Raw genomic sequence first — 24,697 nt, 5'->3', positions numbered from 1 at the left:
GTTTTTTTTGCTACTGCGACTTAACCAAAAGATCGTAATTCCCATGCAATTCTTATAGATCCTTATAGAAATCCTTAGATCGGCTCATCAGTGATTTTCATACACATCTGCCACTTTATTTATTTCGGCTTTATTTATTAATCGTCAGTCTGTTAATCGTGATATTTCCCCGTTAGAAATTTATCTACTTGTGAAATTATATCGCTGTTTTGCAATTTGAGCATACGCTTATGCAGGAAAATATAAATTTTCGAAGAGTGGTTTTTGAAAATTCACAAAGAAGCCTTCGTGGATCGCTCGAACGATACCAGAAGGCTGATTTAACACAAGATACACCGCTATCCGCGAAAACGGTACAACCTTACACTTGCAGCATTACGAAACGACTAAGAATGGACACGTCTATTACAAAAATAACGTAACGTTAATAGCGGCCCAGCTAATATTTTCCTCTTCTGACGCAAAACTGATGTATTAATTATAGATTATATGGTTCTAAAATTAAAAACATAACGCGAACCGTCTGTTAAATAAAAGAACATTTTGTCTTATCTGTGCCACTATCAATTCCAAGCAGCGATACATTGACAAAATTTTTATTCTTTTTTTTTTTATATCAATTACAACTTTACAATTTATATGCTAAAATAGGACGTAATTTACTTTTGATAAAAACACAAGGACAATGTTTAAATAAATATATTGTTGTTTTACCAGAAGCAAATTATTGTTATGAATTTGGTTTACATTAATACCGACACGTTCATACGAAAAGAGGTGAAAGAGAATAACATAATCTTTTTAAAAGGGTACGGTCTATTTAAAATTATTGAAGAAAAAAAGGAGACACGTATCGTAATTCACGTTGGCCTGTTTAATTTTCTGAAAAGGATTCAATTTAACTTGTTTTCCCGTTCGGCGGTACTTTCGGTTTTTAATTTTTAGAAATTTGTAATTGCGATTTTAACGAGAATGAATAACAGACAGAGGGTGAGAATGAAGCACGCGATTAGAACAACGATGATGTCGATTAAGTTTAATTTCCACCAGAGCATGTCCACTGCGGGAGATTTCAAAGAATTTGGCCCATTTCTGATCACGTACTCGATCCAATAAATTGCGGTATCCAAAGGGCTCAATGATCGATCTCTGAACTTCCGCGACATCCTTCTCGCAGAATCTCTAAAACGTGGAATAAGAAAAGAAATACTTAAAATTTTGGAGAACTTTTGTCTTCGTTACCTGATAAATGTTTCTGAGAAGTATCTGACAAGTATTCTGACAAGAGCTGATTAATCAATTTCAAAATTTTTGTTGATATAAGAATTTACATAAAGTTAGACGAAGAAAGGAAATGACAATGAAAGTACAATTTTAAATTAGATTTTGAAACCGGTTATTTGACCGGGCCTGGTAAGGTTAGCGTTAATCAAATTTTGGACTCTAAGGTGACCAAAGAAATCATTAAATCGAACGTATCTCACCGTAGGAAGAAAGATACATCTTCCTATCTTGTAATGCAGATATTCTTTTCTAAAGTTTTATATTCGGAATATTCAACAACGTCGTACAAATGGGAATACAATTTTGATGGAACTTTCTCCTCTAGATCTGTAGAAAATGAAATGGACGAAAATACCGACAGAAATTCAGCAATCAGTTGGTTCGATGACAGAATATCACTTACCAAACAAAGATTCATATATTTCTAATACTACAATTTCCGAGAAAATTACACGAAACATTAGCTACAATTAGAAAGATCCGTCTAATTTCGAAATTAACAATTAAAAAATAACGAGATGATCTTTTTCTAACTATTTTCAATCGCGAAAATTTAGAAAACTTATAAAAACGAATGGGATGAAATTTAATTGTGGGACACGTACGTGGTGGGGCTATGAGAAAAGACAAAGGGACGCTTAAGGGTGAAGGGGTGTTGAATTAACAGGCAGTCGAGAACTGAGAGTCGAGTTGCGAGGAGTCCTAAGTTGAGAGTCGAGATGTGAGAGTCCAGTTGTGAGTCGAGATGCGAGCAGTCGAGAGTTGAGTTGCCGAGTTGTTATGAGTTGTAAACTATTAATTGTGAGTTGTGAATTATCCATTTAGTTGTCTTAGCTGTAGCACATTATTGTATTTATTGAGTTGGCAACTAAGTGATTGCCGGTTTTGTCATTAGGTGGTCAACAGTTCACGTTAAACGACAACAGTTCATCGTTTCCATTATAAATAGATCAATCTATCGATAAACTTATCATATAGGATAGAAATCATTGGAGACCCTAATTTCTAATATTTCTGAATAAATAAAATCCTATAATAACATAGTGGAATAGTAACGTTAACAAAAGAAGAAACATTAAAAAGAGCAGCAAGATACGGAGAGAAAGCCCTAGAATCAAAAAAGGAATTAGTAAAGGAAAGAGAGAGAGAGAATGGGGAAATGGTCATGAAGGGAAAAGAGCAAGAAAGAGAAAGAAGGGACTAGAAGAGGTGAGAAAGGGAGGGACGCAGATAGAAGCCGGAGAAGAGCAAGAAAGGATGACAGCAGACCAAATTATAGAAGAAAGAAGAAAGAGAGAAGCAGAAGAGAGGGAAAAAAGGATACTGGAATCCAAATATAACATACATTACAGAAACATAGCTAAAGAAAAATGACCAAAGTACTTAGAAGGAAGGATGAAGTGGAAGGACAGAAGAATACTGGCAAGATTCAAATACAGAAACGAGACCAAAGCAAAGGAATACTGGACAGAAGAGAGAGAAAAAAGATGCAGACTATGCAGAAGGAAAGAAGAAGACCTGAGACATGTAATAGAAGAATGTGAAATAACGGGAGGACCAAAGGACATGGGAAAAACGCTAAACGAGACTGGAGAAGGTTTAGCAGAACTAAAAGCAATAATAGAGAAGAGAAGAGCAAACGACAGGAAGGATACACATCAAGGAGGCTGAAGACCAAAGTTGCAATAGTTTTTTAGTCATTAGTTGCTAATTCATAGTTCCTAATTTTTAGATCTTAGAGGTAGAATAAGCAAGGTAGTGTAATAGAATAGAGTGGAAAAGAGGGGAGGTAGACATATAAGAAAAGAAATAGACATAAGAGATGTAAAACCGGAAGTTCGTCCAAAGTCGAAAGGCACGGACTAAGCAATAATAAATAAATAAAAATAATAGTAACGTTAACAAATATGTGTAACGATATTGAAAAGATAGTAGAAGATATTATTAATTTAGCTATATTTAGGGTCGTGTAAAAGTGCATTTAGCGCGATATCCATGGAACGTAAACGTAATAACACTGGCATATTCTTATCAACCATGATACTGATGTTTCTCATCTGATCCGAGAACACCGGTATTCCTATCATTGGAACTCCATAGTGGATAGCTTGCTGAGTTCCCATAAGTCCACCATGCGTTATGAACACTCGTGTATTTCTATGTGGTTCGAGAAATTCGATAATACCTTGTCATATTTCGTATGAAAGAGCAGACGTTAAATCCGTTGAGATTTACTCACCGAGTACTGATATCTGAAGAATCCAAGATCGTATCATCGCGTTATCTGGCAGACCAGGAGGCAATTTTGTCGCGTTGGTAACCCTCATTGAGACTCTTATCGGTGAAATTTTCGCGAACGACGCGTACAAGCCCAGCAACGTGTTCAATGGCAGAGGTTTCGATGTTCAGCAACGAACCTAGCGCGAAGTACACTAATCCGTGGCTGGCTGTTTCCAATCAATCGTTCATTTCCTAAATTGGAACACGAAGAATTAAAGGAGATACGATTTATTGTACGTTACACAAGCCCGCGAAGCTTACTTCTGATTTATATCGGTTCATAGATTTTTCCTACGATAGTCGACATAACACGAGCGAAATGGAAAAGTTCCTTCAACGATACGAAAGAGAGTAAGATCCTGAATATTATCGTCACGATCGTACGTCAAGTTGGCCGGTCATAAATTCGAGAAATAAATTCCAGTTGTTTATAAATAATTTATATTCGCCCGTGCGTTCTTGTCTGTGGCAATTACTTTTTAATTTCAAATATTCTTTCGCGAGCAAAATTAACGAAATCTTCCGACGGCGATGATTTACGAGCCGGTGAAATTGGAATTTTCATAGAACGAATCGCAATATATGGGACGTTTAAATGACAAACTAGAAAGTGAAGGAAATAACAGAAAGAGATAAAAATACAACAATAGGAGTTATCAGTCTCTGTATGAACCCACCAGGGACGACGTGCATTCGTCGCCTTGAATATGTAATCCTCCAACTTCGATCTAAAGACCTAATCCCGTGAAAAGAATAGTGCGAGTTCACCAAAGCCAGGGACACGTTCCTTTCCAATTGTCTGACATCTGGCAAATCCGCAGCCAAATATTTCCGCATTGTTTCAGTCTGATCGGACGTATAATGGCGAAAAATCAGCGTTTCTTTGAAGTTAACGAACAGGTTGCGAACTCGATCGAAAAATGTGTCGAGAAACGCGTTCTCCACTACGGCTCCGGAAAAGAAAGCGAAATTGAATGGGCTGCCCATAAAATCGTCGACGTAAGGCGCTTGCAGGAAGCTTATAACGATGGTCACCTGTGTTTCCAGAAGTTGGCCGAGACCTAAGTAGCACGGCGACCTAAAGTACTGCGGACGAATGGATACTCTTAGCGATGAAATTTCAACTTCTTGATAGTAAAATCGGAGATCGAGGAGTAGATCTCGAAGTATATTAACAAATCTAATTAACGTTATAACGTCTTAATGCCGTTCGATCGCGGCTAGTCAACAGACGTTAGAAAAATATTGGAAATGGAAAACGATACTGGTGAAATCGTGAACTCGAGGGAAAACATTAACAACGTAATTGCATTCGTCGAAAAAATTGAAACGTATGCCCAACTATGGAAGTGGAGATACTAAACATATACATGTATATAAGTTTATAACGATGTATGGTTTCTTATTATATGTATCATGTAAAACTATAGATAAGCATACAGATAGAAAAATTGACCAGTCTTTATTTATGCTACAACATAGATAAATGTAACTGTGCCAAGTCGCTTATGACTTTGATGGTTGATGCGATTATAAGTGTTAAATAAAAAAAAAAGGAAGATTCTAATTAATGTGATATCAAAAAAAAAAAATAATACATATTTCACAATTAATCACTACTTGTTATATTAATGTAATATATATGCTAATATTATAAAAATATATTTGAATGGTATCCAACAATTATACAGGGTGGTTGGTAACTGATGGTACAAGCGGAAAGGGGGTGATTCTACGCGAAAAAAGAAATCGAAAATATAGAATAAAAATTTTTTTTTTAATTTTTCCATCGAGACAACGATCTACAGTGAGATCCGTTATAACGAGACGCGATAAAGTGCACGCATACCGAGCGAAAATTCAAAGTCGATTTTCTCGAAAACAAAGCCTCAAACGAAAAATTGTTATTCTATATTTTCGACTCCTTTTTTCGCGTAGAATCACCCCCTTTCCGCTTGTACCACCAGTTACCAACCACCCTGTATATTTAATACTGGAACTGACAAAATGACCGTATCACAATTTTTCATAGAAATTTTATAGATTTAAAATAACGCGTTTTTGAGGATTTGAATAATTTTTTGATAAAGTATATAGATAATACAAATACTTCAGTTTTATGCTTCAGTCATAACGTTAAACATTTATCTTGTTTACGTTTAATTACCTCAGTGATTATGAGATCGTATGGTGGGTCTTTGGGTGGATTTTTAACGAAGTTTTGCATCTTTTCGTGGCATAGTAATTCACAGAAATCTCTACCATATTTTGTTGCAGTGTAATACGTTATCACTGTTTGTTTTAGCGCGTTGTACGCTTCTCTCGTTCCACTTAAATCGATAATATCCGTGCAATCAGCGATCGGGACTTTCGTTGGGAAGTGGCTGATCATATCGATTTTGTGCCCTTTCTCTGTAAGTCTTTGCACAGGGCATGGAACATTCTGAAGTGACTTTTTCCATCGAACCGGAAGAGACAGAGAATTCTGTAAGCGTCGTTTACGCGAGTAAAAAGAGCCACCAACAATAGGAACAGTATTTTCCGGCATTTCATTTCCTTTTCTTTCTCTTTTCCAGATATCTGCAAAGGATATTCAATTGCCTTCTAAGCGTTTTCCAATCTTTCAATAAAATTAAATTTATCTGTATTAAATTTTAATCAAATATCAATAGAATATGGAAAATGTAATAATTTAAATATATGAAAACTCGGAATCGAAAAGTTTGAAAATTTGAAAACCTGAAAACTCGAGAGTGTAGAAAATTAAAAATTTGCAAATCAGAAGCTTCGAAAGTTTGGAAATTTGAAACATTCGAAATATTTTCTACGGTATCTTAACCCAGCACCAATTGTTTTATATTATTAGCAACATAATTGTCTATTTTTATTGTCAAATTATTTCGATTCAAGATACAGTTGGAATTGTGTAACTCGCTGTTCAAGTATCTCACAAAAGGTCAACTTTCCAACTAATCTACTCAGCCACGTCTCGAATAAAAAAATTATCCAGCACTGAAGATAACCTTACGCACTAAAGATTTATCTTCGATTATGCGCTGAATGAACAGCAGATGTATTAATATTTCAGGATGAGCCATGGATTGCGCGAACGTCTGTTACGAGAACTTGTAAAAGGCTGATTGTGTTTTTTACGTAGCTCTTTTGTCGTAATTATTGTAGAGTCTAGAGGAAGGGACAGTCACATGATCATGCAATTAAAATATTATCCTGAAGAAAACAACGTGTAGACTTTATTCTTACGTTTCTGTTAATTTTTACCTATAATTATATAGTTTGCGTGGTTTGTTTATAATTTCATACTTCGTCGATGAAAACGAAGAAAGTACAAAGAGGAAAGTTCTATAGAGGATAAATTTTATACAAACGACGAAAATTTAGATAGTAGGAGTATATTTAGAAGACTTATCTGGCATTTCATTTCCTTATGTTTACTCTGTTTCTATAGTTATCATTGATAAACATAGTCATAGCGAAAACAAGGTTTTTAAATACTCCAAGCTCTTCAATTTTCTAATGTTAGAATTTTCCAAGCTCTTCAATTTCCGAACGAAATTTCTTTCAAATTTCTGACCACCTGATTTCACGAATTCGCAAACGTCTGCCTGTGCAAATTCTCCAATACTAAAGTCTGCAAATTTTTGACTCTCGTATCCTCTGAATCTCCAAATTCTCAAACTCCGTGATCACGGAACATTTCAAAAAATAATTCCATTATCTCAGTTCCATTATTCATAACGAAGAAGCAATCCATCATAAGTATTCCCATTAATCGTGTTATAAAATTCTGTCTCTCGCAAACAAATTCGTTAATTACAGAGACACTGGCCATTTGAATAGGCATTTCCCTGCTTTCTGTCTCGAATATATTTCTCAAAAGAGCATTCGACGTTGCGTCCGAATTATTTATCGCCAAGTTTGCTGTCTTAATTTTCCGCATCGCGTGCTCCGTGAACGGTCATTATTAATGGTTCGTTGAGCCGAATGATGAAAAATATCCTAACTCTACAGAACTACCAAAATTTCATGGTATTTTTGTTTCTTTTTCGACTATTTACAAAAGTGAAATTGTTTTCGGATGAAAGCGATTTTCTTAATGTCGTGTAACTTTCAAAGAAACTATCCCCTGCTACCGCCAGTTTTAGCTGGTCGGTTAGGAAAATGTCGCAAGTTGCAGTTCCATTTTACGCAGGCTAAAGCGTACAATGATACCGGATGAATAAGGTTTAGTGTCTGGCATGGGAACTCGGTAAACTGCTTGAGAACTTGTCAAATGTTTACGTAATTTTAATACGATTAAACGTGGCCCTGTCCATGTTTAATTATACTTGATCAAACTTCCAACGGCTCGTTTAATCGAGTTATAAGTGGCTTCATCGTTAAGTTCCTCTAGCCCGGCTCTTCGTTGCTGTTCTCAATTGCACGCGTAACGCGTCCTGTATTGTCCCTTTCCGATGTCTCTTTAATTGTCAGAAATGTTGTGTTCTTGGTTTTACAGTGTATCGATTTAACATTTATCGTCACCTCGCGATGAAATTTGCATCAAAGGTATTTATATATTGGGTTGTCCGAAAAGTTCCTTTCGTTTCATAATATGTTTCATATATTATTTATTAATATCCATTTGGCATATCTCCTTTTTACTCTATCCAGTCTTTCTTCCATGTTCCAGTCCCATACCTCTGCTCCAAACAGCGCCACGCTCTCTACCAGTGCTCCAAGCATCTTCATTCTCCTTTTGTAGTCCTGTTTGAATATTCTTTCTCCCACATTCCATGTTTTCTTCATTGCTATTGTTGCTCTCTTTTTCCTGTTTTGTATGTCCTTTTCATCACTTCCGTTTTTCTGTAGTATATACCCTAGGTATCTTATCTTGTCCACTTCTTCTAATTCTTGCTCTCCCCATTTCCATTTTCTTTGTCCCCTTTTGTTCCTTCTTTTTTCAAATCTCTTTTACCTATTTCGCTTCTTATATATCTACCTCCCCTCTTATTCACTCTATTATATTGTACTGCCTTAATTATTCTACCTCTAAAAACTAAAAACTAATACCTAAAAACTATTGCAACTTTCTCTATTATTGCCTTTAGTTCTGTCAGTCCTTCTCCAGTCTCATTTAGTGTCTTTTCTGTGTCCTTTGGTCCTCCCGTTATTTCGCATTCTTCTATGACATGTCTCAGATCTTCTTTCCTTTTACATAGTCTGCATCTTTTTTCTCCCTCTTCTTTCCAGTATTCCCTTGCTTTGGTCTCGTTTTATATCTGAATCTTGCTAGTATTCTTCTGTCCTTCCACTTCATCCTTCCTTCTAAGTACTTTGGTCATTTTTCTTTGGCTATGTTTCTGCAATGTATGTTATATTTGGATTCCATTATCCTTTTCCCCCTCTCTTCTGCTTCTCTCTTTCTTCTTTCTTCTATAGTTTGGTCTGCTGTCATCCTTTCTTGCTCTTCTCTTGCTTCCATCCGTGTCCCTCCATTTCTCACCTATTCTAGTCCCTTCTTTCTCTTTCTTGCACTTTTCCCTTCTTGACAATTTCCCCAGTTTCTCTCTCTTTCCTTTATGCACTGCTTTACCACTTCCTTTTTTGATTCTATGGTTTTCCCTTCATACCTCGCTGCTCTTCTTAATGCTTTTTCTTTGATTTCTGTTAGCTTGCATTCTTCTATCGATCACAACATCTTTTATTTTATATTATTTTATGAATTTATGTATGATCCATTTTGTAATAACAGAATAAACATAATTCAATAAAATAACATACGACAAAAAATGTTGTGCATCTACGACTTCCTTATAAAACGAAAGGAACTTTCCGGACAACCTAATAGATACCACGCGAGATATTGGCACAGTGTAACAGAACGAAGTTGAATAAAATTGTCTAGAAATTTATATCAACGATGTTCAAGTATATTTCCAGTGTATTTCTAAAGGACGTTTATAGATGAAATATAAATTATTTGATTTCAATTTAAATCCGAAATATTCCATTGCAATTAGATGCAACACCAGAGTACGATTTACGCGAATTCGCGGTCGTTTCACGAAAATTTCGCATCGACTAATTTGGCCGCGTGGAGCGCGCGTCCTTTTCAAGAGAAGCTTTTCGTCATATCGCTATTTCGTTTTTAGTGCTTCTCAGTTTAATCGTTTCCTCTGCTAAATAAATAAATAAAAAATATTAGCCGATTGCATGGAAAAGGCAAAAGCTCGTTGCATCTCTCAAAGGGAATTTGTTAAGAAAATTATCTAACGACACGCTTCTTTGAAAGTACACCTCGCAAAAGAACGCGTAATCTTCTATCCTGTTAAGGCTTTTGCCGATATTCTTCGTCCCGTTTCTCAGTTCAACTTTTTCTCTGTTCCAGCGGCCCTTTTATGGAAGCTTGTTAATACGATATTTAATAAAACTATTAATAAATAAATTGCGAATGTGAAACACGCAAATAAGAAGACGAAAACATCGAGTAGATGCAACTTCCACCAAGGTAATTTCACAGCGGCTGATCTTAAGCTATCTGGTCCATTTCTCAGCACATATTCGATCCAATATACAGCTGTGTCTAACGGGGACATCGGACGATCTCTGAACATCTTCGACAATGTCTTTGCAGATTCTCTGAAACAATAATGAACAGTATCAGACAGTGATTGTTTCCTGCCCTACCATTTCTTCTTTTTTCTTTTAGAATTTATGTGTGATAGTGTGACGTCAGGGAAGGACGTGGTAAGGAGGGGGGTAATTGTTCATTAGCGTTGTCAAGATATGTTAATGTTGTCAAGGAGTGTCGTGAACGTTACCAAGATATGTAAGGGAAAAATGAGCATGGAAAATGCTGTCAGAGTTGAATTTATCGTGGTCGTGTGAAGTTCGTTGTGTCGTTGTGTCGTAGAATTAGTGAGAAACGAATACGCGAAACGCGGTATTATATTCGATTTCGTGCGAGTGCAACGATATTGTATTTATCATACTGTTTTCTATAAATTTATAATATAACATTCCTACATTTATATTGTATGTTTCAAATTTAAAGGACTGTATATTTGACTTTCCATAGAAAATATATCAAATAACGAGAAAAATAATGAGATATATTAAAATAGCAGTAAGTAACATAAAAAATTATATTAAATTTACATAGATAGATAAGATTATTATCCGAATAAATTTCTCCATGGATTATTATTCGTTACATTATACAAATTTTTCATTTCAAAGTACTTCGCTTTTTTTTATCATGTTGAAATCATCATGAGATAATACGACTAATCATAGGAATCGAAATGAAACTTAAAAACTTAAACGAAGGATTCGACCGAAATATTTTTGTTTATATAGTTTTAATAACAGTGTCAGCAGTGCGATTTGATACGATCAGATAAAAAGTTAGGAAATATCTTGTCAATGTAGACTTCCCGAAATATTTGTCATATTAATTGTAGAGGAGATTATTTGAAAAATCGTTGGAACGATCGTATAAGAAACTTTACCTGTATCGGGGATCGTGCAAAACTGCGTTCAACGCAACGTCCATGGAATGTTCGGTAATGTCATCGATGTCTACTAGAACTGCCACGTTCTTTTCAACCAAAATGTTGATGTTTTTAATTTGGTCACCGAATACCGGTATTCCTATCATAGGAACTCCATAATAGCTAGCTTCCTGGGTTCCCATAAGGCCGCCGTGAGTTACGAATACTCGCGTATTTGGATGTTCTGCGAGAAATACGTCCGATAATCCTTTAATCTGATCTGATTTCATTGGAGAACTAAGCACGTCTGAGAATCGTTACGATCTCAGAACCTCGTTTTACGACTCTAGCTTTAACAAAGTTTCCTTGCAATTCGTGCATTTCTTAATCAATTTTCAGTATATTAACAATAGACATTAACGAAAAATCGAACAGGTTTCGTACAATCGATCCACGCAAATATCTCCTACGCTATACAAATTACGCGAAATATATTCTAAATATAGTATAACGTATATATATATACGTTATACTATATAGTTATAACGTATATAGTATAACGTAATATAGTATTTCAAGTAAAACTAATTTACCAAATGTCCAGCTGGACAAATTGTAAAGTATAAATTAAATAATAATAATAATAAAAAAAAAAGTGAAATTTACCCTGTTTCGAGGGTTACGTTTTGCGATGGTCACGAATTTTACTTAGACGGACGTGCCTTCGAGGTTTCAAGGCTTTGTTTTTTTTTTTTTTTTTAATGGAACTATAAATCCCTTTGGCATACAAAAAATAAATCATAGTTCCGTTAAAAATCGGAAAGACACGTTGAAATCCCGAAAGTATTTCTGCTTAGAAAAATTTGGCGATCCTCGTAAGACGTTCCCTTTGAAACAAAACGATCAACGAATGAAAAATTTCAACGCACAGTTTCAGAGGTATTTGCGTGAATGGATTTAGACGAGACTGACTGTACAAACTTGTAAATGGCAGTTTGAGAGTACTTTTTGGAAGGATATGTTTCGCTTACTCAACACCGCAACCTGAGGAATCCAAGGCAACGTCAGCACGTTATTGGGTAAACCAGGTGGTAACTTCGTTGCGTTGGCGCTCTTCAACAAAACCTTTACCGGTGAAATTTTCGCTAACGACGCGTAAATTTGCAATATCGTCTCCGTTGGCAACGTTTCGATGTTCATTAGCGAGCCCAATGAGAAATATACCACACCGTGGCTTGCCATGTCTAGCCATTCCTTGAGTTTCTAGATCAAGAAGATTATTTATATTATCGTATCGTTTCGTTAAATTTGATTTGGCAAACGTTTAACACGTTGCCTGTCGAACGTTGCTTCTACTTTCCTTCCTCCAGATGTTATTGGGGTGGCAACTGAGTGATCGCGGATTTTGCCGTTAGATGGTAATGACAAAATCCGCAATCGCTTAGTTGCCAATCCAATAACATGCAAAAGGATAGTTCTTAAAAATATATTCTGCAACTTTGTCGATGAAATTAGAAGAAAGCCGAATATCATGCTACTTCGTACGAAAGATGAACGTTCTTCGTGTGCTATGTAGTTGTCAGAATGATTTATAGTATTTCGTTAATGGAAAAGTTATCTACAATGTAAATTTACGATATACAGGGTGGTTGGTAACTGGAGGTACAAGCGGAAAGGGGGTAATTCTACGCGAAAAAAGAAGTCGAAAATATAGAATAACAATTTTTCGTTTGAGGCTTTGTTTTCGAGCAAATCGACATTGAATTTTCGCTCGGTACGCGTGCTGTACGTTATAACGGATCTCACTGTAGATCGTTGTCTCGATGGAAAAATTAAAAAAAAAAATTTGTATTCTATATTTTCGACTTCTTTTTTCGCGTAGATTCACCCCCTTTCCGCTTGTACCACCAGTTACCAACCACCCTGTATACAATATATCACGTACAAAATTTTTTATTATTGATGCCTAATTGCCATAAGTATTGGCCATAGAATTATAGAAAAACGATAGAGACCATTTCATTATCGATTCAACAAGGTTTCAATTACAAACAATTACAAATTACAAATTCAAGTTCAAAAATTCAATTACAAATTCAAATCTCCAATTACAAACCACGATTAGAAGATTCCACGTTTGTAAAGATCGCTTGGCTCGCGTTCAAAATTGGAAAATACTTTGCGAAGAGCGTAACGTAAGAATATAACGCGAGTAATTTGCTTCAAAGGTTCGGAATGAATACGAGATAGCAATACGTGCAGGATGGAGAAAATTCAAACTTCCAAGAATTGCAGTGCAGCAGCGGAAGAGATCGACGGGAAGCTAATAAGCCTTTTAGGAAAGAAATTTCATAAAGTTGCAGCGGAAGATTTTAAGGAATTATTTAAAGGAATTCTCAGAGAAGAATTCGAAGAAAACTAAGGTCACAGAGGGATCTCTCGAAAGTAAGTTTACACGGAATACTACGAAGAAAAGTTCAAAAAAATCCTCAGAAAGTTTCGAAACCTTTGAGCAATGCTGGAAGAAGATTACAGGAAACTTTTCAAGACATTACCGGGCTTAATTTCGACTTGTCCGCTTCGACATGTAATCCACCAACTTCGACGACCGCCGGTGTGACTGGTCTGATCCCGTAATAACTATAGTGCGAGTTCACTATAGCCAACGACACAGTTTTCTCCAATTCTCTGATGTCGGGTATATTAGGTAAACCCAGGTATTTCTTCATCATATCGGTTTGTTCGGCTGTGTAGTGCTGAAATATCAATGTATTCTTGTAGTTGGTCAAGAAATTCCACAGACGATCGAAGAACGTGTCCACTACGGCATTATCGTTGTAGAAACCGGAGAGGAAGGCGTAACTCGTAGGATTTCCCATAATATCGTCGACGAATGACATTTGCATGGACGATATGGCGATGGCCACTGGCGCATTCAGAAGTTGACCGAATCCTATGTAGCACGGCGAGCCAAAATACTGGAAGAAACATTAATCTTCTTAGAGTTGCAAACTCTATCTCGTCTGATCTGTTGTCAGACTTTATGTATTTGTTCGTCTTACAATTTTTCCGAATTGAGATATATCGTGGAGTATTTAATTACACGGTTGAAGCAAAGTGTCATTAACGCTTTCGCTGCTGTTAAATACGCGATTACCGCGTCGAATTCGTAAAATTCAGCAACGAAAGCGTTAGACTTAGTTTCATAGAGAGAAAAGATATTTGACGAATGAATAGAAAAATACTCGTATTCGCTACAACGTGTATTATCTTCATTTTGTTATCGTTAAGCCTTTTATCGCCTTTTATCGTTTACGTCTTATAAAACGTTTCGATCTACGAACATTTGTCCTATTTATGTTTTAAACGCTTTGTTTCGCGGAGAGAGACAGAATAGATCGAAATTCGGATTCGTTGCTCTTGATTTTAAATATATTCACCTCTACGATAATCAGATCATAAGGTGGATCGTTGGGTGGATTTTTGATGAATTTCTGCATTCTTTCATGTTTCATTAGATCACACAGATTATTACCAAAAACTGTAGCTACGAAATAAGTAATTGATCGCTGTATATATTTTCCATAATCCGTGGTTAAACCATTCACCACGGTTTTTAGGGTTCCATTTAAGTCAACGACGTCCGTGTAATTAGCCAATGGAGCTTTCAATGGGAAATGGCTAATTACGTCGACTTGATGCCCTCTTTTTGCTAATTCCTTGCACAGGACATCGAACATCCTGAAATGGCTCTTGCCATTGTATGGGAAGATGCCCAAAATTCTGGAGGCGTCGTTCGCGTGTATGAACAGAGCCAGTAGCACGCAGAACAATGCCTTCTGATGTTTCATGTTCGTGCCGTTTTCTCTTGATACCTGTAAAATTATCTTCTTTAAAATAATGAAATTATACCTTTGCGAGATAGTAACTTTGAATTATTTCATACGTCGATAATACGAACTTTTGGAAATTCAAAAATTCTGGAGTTCGAAAGTTTCGAAAGCTTCGAAAGTTAAATTTGAGAGTTGGACAAATAACATTCCTTCTTTTTTTTTTTTTTTATAAAAGTGGCACCACTCGGACGGATGAAATTACATGAAACGAAATTACATGAAACAGCGATATTTTCATTTACACACGAAGATTTCGTAATAATTCTGCCGCTTACATTTATTCAGTAGTTCGTGTTATCTCCGTTTATCGTTCGAGATATTTTCAAATTATCAAAATTGTAAGTGAAAGGTTACAGTCGTATTAGTGTTCGCAATGTATTCGCATCATTAATGAACTAACAGAAGTTTAGTAGAAAGTTTAAAAAGAAATTTATTTGCCAGAAAGTAATATTGTAAAATTGAAGTTCATTCCACTTATATAGTCGTCAGTTTAATAGATTAAGTTAATAAAAGTTTAGCTTCAGGCAGTATAAATATGTTTTCGTTGATTAGTATAATTTTGTAACACGCTTCGTAGAAAATACCGAATTTGTACTTCAGTCGATCGATGGAAAGCCAACATGTAACATAGTAACTACCAGATATAAAGTAGATAAATAGTGGCAAAATAAATGATAGAAACGAGATTCTTCGTAATCCGTAAGCGAAACGATGTTCTCATCGATGTGAAACGATGTAAGCGAGACGATGATCTATCTAGTGAGCTGATTAAAATTCATATACATGACTAAAAATAGACTTCAAATCCGTTATATCTTCGTCGCATCGTTTCACATCTTAAAAGAAAAAAAGAAAAAAAAAGTTAGAAATTCACAGAAACTCACCACAGTTTACGAAAAAGTTCTCAACTTCGACTAAAAGGTAGCTCTTATAGTAATACTTCACTCGAGTACTATATATATCAGTGCTTGTGTTTGAGGCAAAATTTACAACGTAACCAAGAAACCAAAGGTTTCGAAAACTTGTGTCTTTCGTCGACGTTGATCTGCGACTGTTAACGTTAAGTACTTTGCTACATCTATCGTTTGCCTTATCGTCGCATGTGTTAACACGTTTCTCTGTATTGTACGTATACATTATACGTTCGTATTATATGTGTTTTAACTAAATTGACATATAGCAGTGCGTTACAGATAAGTATTTATATCGTGCATGTCTTTACTGTCAAACAACGTAGAATAATCACATATATTTACAAAGTAAATAAGTAAGAGAAAATAGGGAAGTTCGAAATATACAAAAGGTCGGTCGCAAGAAGTTTCGGACATCCTACAATTTTAATTTTTAAGCTCTATAGTTTCAGTAAATATACGAGCATGAATAAGAATGTACTACGTTACGCTACGATATAAATAACAGTAGAGGAAAAACATCTTCAGTTATTGTTCGTTGTTGTCTAAATATTAATCCTCCATCGGCATTATGGAGGTGCCGAGTGTCTTAATTTTTACACTCTATAGTTCAGTAAATATACGAGCATGAATAAGAATGTACTACGTTACGCTACGATATAAATAACAGTAGAGGAAAAACATCTTCAGTTATTGTTCGTTGTTGTCTAAATATTAATTCTCCATCGGCATTACGGAGGTGCCGAGTGTCGAGATTCGGGCGAAATTTTCATCGTCCAATTTCTCCGAAACGGAGGTGCCAGATCCCGTGGTTCCCGTGCCTAAAAATCTTTACTTCGCTCGATTCAGTTCTGAATACCACGAGTAAGATAAGCAGTGTTCTTCAGCGACCCATATTTCCACTCACGTCGTTCTTCTGCTAAGTGTTTTTTACATGCATAATTATTTCTATTTTAATATACGTAGCAATCTCTTAATCATAATATACTTAATAATAGTAATAACTTAATAATAGTAGCATAGTATATACATAGGTTAATAAGTGTGAAATATGGAGCTTCTCTTTCTCGGAGTGTCGTATCATTTTCCAATAATAAATAATCCACTCGAAAATCTCATAAATATAGGTCGGGAGAATAATTACACTTTCTTAAGCGCCGACAAATTTCTTCGTATTTCTTCGAAACGTCATAATCCTATGGGCGAAATCCTACGACAACTTTTTGTAATATTTGTTTGACACGAAACAGCGTACCTTCGTGCAAATTCCCATTTTATTGGAAAAATGTTTAGACATTTGGCTAGAGTATCACCTATATAGCAAGTTATAACGAGTAGCTTGGAATTCTTTTAGATTTTTTTAAAGCCCGAAACAATAAGAAATCAGGTCAAGGACGGGAAACTCATAATATCGACCGCGTTAGTAAAAATCTATATTGCCGACGGAGGGTTTGAAGAAAAGAAGAAACGAGAAAGAGTGAATTTTTATATCAACAACAACTCCAACAACGTTCAGAGAAATCTCTCATGGAGCTAGGTGGTGGAGTGCGTAAATAAATACAAGCGACGACGAGTATACGCGTCAAACGCACCGTAATAAAGTTCTTGTTTGACGTGTATGCTCGTCAAACGATGTTTACTTGTTAAACATTTCTCTTCCATAAACAAAATAAAACAACGAATTACAAGAACGACGAGAAAAACACAAAAATTTTACACGATCTTAACAAAAACCTTGCTGACCGCAACTCCAAAGTATTTCTAGTAATTACAATTGTTTACTGCAAATGAGATTCGTTAGTTCGCAACAATATCATAAATAGTACATTTTTCAACCGGGTAATAATTTTGCAAATTACAATAGATAATTCTATACTTTTTTTTTTTTTGGCCAAGTATGAATCTATAAACCGTTTCTTCTAAAACCGAGTTTTCAAAAAAATAAGCTTTGGAAAGAAAAAATAAATTTTGACAAAAATTGCAGATTCTCAACTTTGCAGACGTTTTGTGCTCTTACAGTAACAGCCACCGAGCTGCTATCGAGACGAATATTTAAATATGTTTAAATAATGATCAAAGTGAAACAAGTGTCCAAGGACACGCCACATTTTGCTTTCCTTTTTTCAATTTATTTGGAATACTAAGGGTCTAGAAGAGAATCTAACAATAGCAAGCGGCAGGACAGATATTTCTACTATGAGAAGCATCGGGAAAAATGAGAAAATCACGTTTCGTATCGAACATAAAAGGGAACAAATTTCGGCAAACATAAACAGCGACGTTAATGGTACTCAATGTCGGAGGTTGCCTGCCGCTCGGTGTAACAAAACCGCTAAACTCGCGCGGCTGTTACTCGCCGACATTGAATACCATCGTTGCCGAGTATTGTACAATAAAAGCACAAAACATCTCCAAAGTTGAAAATTTCCAATTTTTTTTCAAGATTGATTTGCTCGAAAACTACGGCCTATAGAAACAAACTGAGAGCAAACGTTCGCAGCTTCGTGTTCAGTTTCCAAAAGTTTACAAGAGTCATGTATTAAAGATCGTAAAATTGGAAAAAAAAGGAAGAGAAATAAAAATTTGTTGAACAGAGTAATCAATGGCAAAACTGCTGCCGCCAGAGCGTTCTTTCATGTGCCCGTTTTAAACATGCGATACACAATCATGGAATACTCCCTCGAAGAAGAAACATATTTTTCACTGCAAAGTATGCAGAAATATTCATCTTTTTTTCTTCGTCGCTTTCCTCTAAATTTCTCAAATCTTTCACAACTTTCCTTCCTCTCTTAGCCTTTGGTTTGACTCTACTCGTTGATTTTCCCTGTTTTTAACTTGCTTTAGCGCTCGTTCCGCTTTCTCTCTTTCTAATTTTCGTTTGATGGGCGATCCATTTAACACGTCCGAGTGTTCCCTTCTTTTCGATGCTCTTTTGGTTTCTATCTGGGTAATATTCGCTGTATAATTTTATCTCGTTCATTTTTGACCGAAACAGAATTATATGGACTTACCGTCTATCATAATGTCTCGTACAAGCTGGCTGTTGGATTTATTTAAACTTCCAGCGACTGCTGAATCGAAAGGCATCCAAAATCACCTTTCCAAAGCTTTGTCACTTTTTACTGAAAGTAAAATGGTCGTCCTTTTTCAATGTTATTTTCTGAAATTTGCGCAATATCGAATTTACAGTTTTTTCAAAAATATCTCGATTCTACAAACAAACAAAAAAAATATTGTTTTCAATCTTGAATATCTCGTAATAGTTTAATAGTCGTAGTAATAGTCGAATATCTCGTAGTTTGGCGGTTACGCCAGTGTTGCGGATAGAATTTCTGAAATGTTTTTAACTATTTCTTTACTACAGAAAATTATGTAGCCGTTTTGTCATAATTATCGGATAATTTATCGTATCAGTTACAATTTTGCTCACTCGTATTAGCAAGTAAGAATAAGCTATGAATCATAATATGGAACATTGTAATCGGTAACCTTGTGCTGTAATTACTGTTAACTATATGTGTTATAAATTATACTATGTAAATATATTGTCGTTTTTATCAGGCAAGTTATCGCTTAAAGTCAAAGAAATATTTATTATCTTGAATTGAATATTTTGTCAATACCACCTAATGACAAAATCCGCAATCGTTTAGTTGCCAACCCAATAGTATCGTGGTAACCGTACAAAATATCATACGCAAATAGCAATAAGGTGTGGTGGTAATCGTAGTACAACCGAACAGGATTTGATTCTACGTGAAAAAATAAGTCGAAGACGTAGAATAACATTTTTTCATATGACGCTTCGTTTCTGAGAAAATCGAGTTCGGAAATTCGTGGGTACAGCGAAGTGTCGGTTATCCGAAGTTGCGAAATATTATCCGAGATACTGTGAACTGTATCGTAACTTTTACTTTCTTTTTCGAATTTTTAATGTGGTTAGTACGAAAGCGTAAAAGATAGTTAAGTATCATGAAAACAATTAATCTGCCTTTCAACCGATCAAGTAATTGATTAAACTTAAAAACATGTACGGCGTTACATCGTCAAAATGCGTTGCATAATTTTATTATACAATTTTTAAACGTTAAACCTTTTACGCACAATATATTTAAAAATTTATTTTTCTCGAAAATGAAGCATTTTATGGAAAAATTGTATTCTACGTGCTTCACTTCTATTCAAATGTAGTTTAAAGCCCGCTCGATTATTTACTCTTCTTCAGTCTCCACTTACCAAGCTAAAGTATACTCGTCAAATGTCAAAAATCGATTTCCTTGAGAACGAAGCACCCGATGTGTATATTACTGTTAATATACTAACTACGTAATATATAAATACGATTACATAACTGCAATAACACAGCGTGTTTTATAAGCCGAAAGAAAAATATTTGTTAATATCGCAGGTAGCCTTTATGATAATTATCAGGCAGTGATGAAGTTTTAATTAATAAACGAAAAAAAAACCTTTACTAACCTGTTATTAAAAAGTGTGTGCTATATGAGATGAGGAAATTTGACCAATTGCATTGTTAATCAATTTGTAAAAAGGATGATATTAAAACGATGGATGTATAGTTTAGTGTAATTACTGTAAAGTGTTGTCGTTTAAAAAGTTTATTGCAACCACGATACATATTGAGTCGCTACATCGTACTAAACACATGATGTACGTAGTAAAATATGTTGAACTTCATGCACACTGAATGATGTCTGGCGAAATTTTGTTGCACTAAATAAAAGTACAGGGGCATTGATAAATATATTTCACGGTGTAACAATACAAAAATTTAGAGGAAATAAAATATGCCAGTATGTGGCCATTAATACACAGGGAGATACGAGATTTTGTGTGTTTTTATAGAATAAACACGGAGCACGATAAAAACAGAAAGAATAATAGGAAAAGAATAATGGAAACGGAATAAGTAGCGAAAAATAGGAAGCTAAGTTTACGACATTGTTATAAATACGAATATTATTATAAGAAGAATAACATTGAGTATATTATGCAATACGTTACTGTATTGTCTAAAGATAAACATAATTACGTAATTATGTAATAAATGCGTACGTACACATTTCGTACATTGTTTGTTGTTAATGATCATTAATTAATCTTGAAGTGAAACAATAACAACAACAACATAGGACACGACACGACATAATATGAACATGAACATGAACACGAACATAGATATGAACAATAAATAATAAAAAATAATAAATCTATTATATTTAACGAATATAAATTACGGATAAAATAAAAGATTGAAATTGCTACATGTAAATATTATACAGGGTGCGGCCAAAAGTTATGCGCGAACGAGGTGACCTTTACAGGAGATGAGAATAAGATTTTTTTTTTTTTGAAAGGATTAATTACTATAGTTATATATTCAGTTTGAAAGGATTAGTACTATTAGTACTATTAGTTACCATATTACTATTTTCTTGAAAATAAAGCCTCAAGGGGAAATATTGTATTCTACGTTTTTTACTTATTTTCGCTTTGTTATCTGGAATAACGTCGTATTGTTTATAAATACGTTTACAAATAAATAATTAGTTCAGTTTAAGTATACTTAATAAATTTTCAAATTTGAATTTTCCGGCAACTAAACTTCGTACGAACAAATTTTATTCCATATTCTTTTTTTTTACCTTTTTCGCTTGTAAATAACTTTCGATAGCACCCTGTATAATCGGCTATTCTAGACTTTACAGGTCGACGATAATAATGTGCTATAAATCAAAATTATCAACATACAGTTTCCTCCTGTTGCACGAATCAATTAAAGCTTATCAAACATTGCTTCGTAAATACCAGTCGAAATACAATGTTATCTCGTAGGTCGAAAGTTAATGATATTGTTAACTTTCTACGTTGTTACAAAATATTTTCCTAACCTTCGCTGTTTCCATTCCTATCTCTAGTTCCTTATTATTTATATTTATTTTGTAATTTTCTGTTGTCGTTCTATATCAATGATAAAAATTCCACTTTTTCCCCCTTCTTTCATCTGTCCGACTGTTCTGTTTACAATAAGATGTGTTTTGTTGTTCCATAGTACAGAATGATTGGTTCAAGGACGAACATAAATTCACCTGCCTGTTATTCGTGTAAATGTGTAACAAATAGAGGATTTGGTTCAATCGCAAATTCACCGGAGCAATTTAATTACTTCTGTATAATAAACTCGATCAGTGATCGGTGATTAAATATAATTGGCGTGTATTTAGTTAACGTTTAAAATAAATTTAATCACTGTTTGTTTCTAAAATAATTGGCTAATTAAACTAGATATTTGTCGTTTGTTATATCGATATTATCGTTACACCTGCTGAATAATTAATTATATATTAATAATAATATGCTATATTGATAACACCTTTTATTTAATTTAAACATAGTTTAAAGTACAAAGTACTTAAGATCGTTAAAATAGAAATAACTGAAGACTGACGTTATCATATAGAATATGATCTATATAGATATATGATATACAGGGTGGTTGGTAACTGGTGGTACAAGCGGGAAGGGGGTGATTCTACGCAAAAAAAGAAGTCGAAAATATAGAATAAAAATTTTCTTTTTTAATTTTTTTTTCTTTTTTTTTTAATTTTTCCATCGAGACAACGATCTACAGTGAGATCCGTTATAACGAGACGCGATAAAGTGCACGCGTACCGAGCGAAAATTCAAAGTCGATTTTCTCAACAACAAAGCTTCAAACGAAAAATTTTTATTCTATATTTTCGGCTTCTTTTTTCGCGTAGAATCACCCCCTTTCCGCTTGTACCACCAGTTATCAACCACCCTGTATATTAATAATAATATGCGATATTAATAACACCTTTTATTTAATTTAAACATAGTTTAAAGTACAAAGTACTTAAGATCGTTAAAATAGAAATAATTGAAGACTGACGTTATCATATAGAATATGATCCATATAGACATATGATATAGAAAGATACTCTTGTTAGCTTGAAAATTCGTGTCGTTTTAAGCCTTAAATCTTCTTAACCAACGAATAAATCATCGCTTGATTTGATCGTACGTGAAATTACTTCCGAACTAATCCCTTCTGTTACGGATCACGTTGAACGGCGAGAGACAAAAAACGCAATAAAAGGAACTATTGGCGAATTACGAAGTTCTGTTCGGGCAGTAATTCTTCAGACTCGTGAGAGTCAATGTCGTCGAAGAGATTTATCGTTGCAACGATGGGACGTTTCCACTTACACGAGGGACCATCGTTCGAAATTCACCGAGATTTTCGTCTTCTCGCTCTATCGAAATATCGTTAACGCGTTGACACTTCCTTCTGTCTCATGCACATCGTGAAATTGTATTTTAGTGAAAATTACCTAGCTGTATATTTCTATGAATATAATTCAAGAAACGAGTAGATAAAACTGTCCCCCTCCAAATCTAGTAACCGACTATCTCTCTTCGAATATTTCTGCATATTATGCGCCTTCTATTCGTTTTTGTATATTTAAGGTCCCCGAGAATGCATAACATCTCGCGTGCTTTTTATAATCAGTATCGAGAGCCCTTAAATGAAAGATATAGAGAACAAGTATAGAACTTTCCCCGTTTCTTTGTTCTGACGCCTAATTAGATAATCTTGATGAATAATATGGTTAAATTTAACGAATCTCGGTTTCGTTACCGGCGTACTAAAATATTAAGTAAAACGGACTAAATAAATATTGATTTTCATAACAAACCTGCGTTACGACGTTTCATGCTTCCCTCTCTTTAACGAACGCTTTAAACTTATTTAAATAACGTTTCGGCTCGAATCTCTAACGAAACGATATGTTATCTTAAAATGACAATTTGTGCATTGCTAGTGCGACGAATTATTTCGATAATTTTATTAATTTCAATATTTTATTAATTCGTTAATAACGAACAGTAAACGAAAGCACGAGAATTGGACTTGGTTTCATCTATCAGTCGTTAATAATTCAAAGAGTTGTACGTATTTCTGTTCAAGGTGAAGCAAGTATTCGTCACGGTACGTATCAGTGACGGAATTTATTGTACAATTTTTTTTATACGAGAAAGAACCGACGAGAAAGGTCGGTACCATAAATCAATCGAGTTCCATCGATCAGCGCGGCTTAAAATTCATTTGAAAATATATTTTTTAACGCACTGCGCGTTCAAATAGAAAATGAAAAATGTAGCGAGAAAATTAGGAATTCTGCGAGAAATCGGAATATCGGAATATTTAATTAAAACATGAAAAATTACACTCACATTAAATTCCAAACACTTTAGTCGCCTTTTGCATCCGCGAACATGTTAAAAATTCGTTTTACACTCTTTCGATCCTTTCCTTTTCAACCCCGCTTCGGTGAAAAATCGTGGCACGTTAAATCCACGTGCCATAAGGAAACACGGTCCCCAAAGACTGGCTCTCTATTTTTATTTTCTTTAACGTGGAAACTATGTCACATGGCGAGAGGTAATCGGCTTCCTAGTCACGTTAATTACGAGTTTCGACCGGCAATTTCTCGAGGAAAATGTAACCATGTGCACGATGTAAGTTGCGAGTGGAATAGGTGACGTTCACATTAATCAAGAATACGTGCCGCTGTACATTATATTGTTCTGGCCAGCGTGTCACGTTGTTCTTCGCTCGAAAGCATGTCCAGCGTTCGGAGTTAACGACTTGTTACACAGTCGAAAGATGAATAGGCCATTTTGCTTTTCCTTTGAATTTCACGCAGCTTATCAACCTACAATATACTTGCGTGCTGCGACTGTTTGAATTTCGAGTAAATGCAGTTCCTATATTTGTTGAAAACCAATA

General features: G+C 34.9%; 2 protein-coding genes and 1 pseudogene across 11 annotated transcripts in view; 1 reads left to right on the top strand and 2 right to left on the bottom strand.

The window, feature by feature from the left end:
- The window catches only part of Dh31-R (Diuretic hormone 31 Receptor), a 173,664-nt gene that overhangs the window by 86,062 nt on the left and 62,905 nt on the right, over window positions 1–24,697 (top strand). Inside the window, exon 1 of one of the 9 annotated variants that reach the window (XM_069110647.1) lies at window positions 10,605–10,690. The exons of the other annotated variants lie outside the window; for them this stretch is intronic. The gene's annotated coding sequence lies outside the window, so the exon portion shown is untranslated. Of the gene's footprint in view, window positions 1–10,604; window positions 10,691–24,697 lie in introns of those variants that run through there. 9 annotated transcript variants of the gene reach the window in all.
- LOC138177976 (UDP-glucosyltransferase 2-like) lies at window positions 685–6,575 on the bottom strand (annotated as a pseudogene).
- Window positions 9,473–24,640, bottom strand: LOC138178606 (UDP-glucosyltransferase 2-like). Of its 2 annotated transcripts, none has more exons than XM_069110634.1 (6): window positions 24,142–24,640; window positions 14,498–14,932; window positions 13,613–14,035; window positions 12,089–12,320; window positions 11,076–11,301; window positions 9,473–10,203 (listed from the first exon to the last, which is right to left on the bottom strand). In XM_069110634.1, the coding sequence occupies exons 2-6, from the start codon at window positions 14,906–14,908 to the stop codon at window positions 9,927–9,929; spliced, it is 1,569 nt and encodes a 522-aa protein (XP_068966735.1). In that variant the 5' UTR covers window positions 14,909–14,932; window positions 24,142–24,640; the 3' UTR covers window positions 9,473–9,926. The 2 variants fall into 2 exon arrangements, with proteins under 2 accessions (XP_068966735.1, XP_068966734.1); XM_069110633.1 differs by lacking the exon at window positions 24,142–24,640 and adding an exon at window positions 15,835–16,036.

This window comes from Bombus flavifrons, chromosome 3, assembly GCF_040668555.2.
Source record: "Bombus flavifrons isolate JBK064 chromosome 3, iyBomFlav1_principal, whole genome shotgun sequence".
Taxonomy (NCBI): domain Eukaryota; kingdom Metazoa; phylum Arthropoda; class Insecta; order Hymenoptera; family Apidae; genus Bombus; species Bombus flavifrons.
Note: the sequence above shows the minus strand (reverse complement) of the source record. Positions and strands in the feature narration are given on the sequence as shown.

Excerpts from the sequence above, each read along its gene's own strand:
- LOC138178606 (XM_069110634.1), bottom strand. The coding sequence starts at position 14,908 with ATGAAACATCAGAAGGCATTGTTCTGCGTGCTACTGGCTCTGTTCATA. Across the intron at positions 12,321-13,612 it reads ACAAGTCGAAATTAAGCCCG|AAACTCAAGGAATGGCTAGA; the intron begins GTAATGTCTTGA and ends TTCTTGATCTAG. Across the intron at positions 11,302-12,088 it reads TCCTCAGGTTGCGGTGTTGA|AACATCCAAATACGCGAGTA; the intron begins GTAAGCGAAACA and ends TATTTCTCGCAG.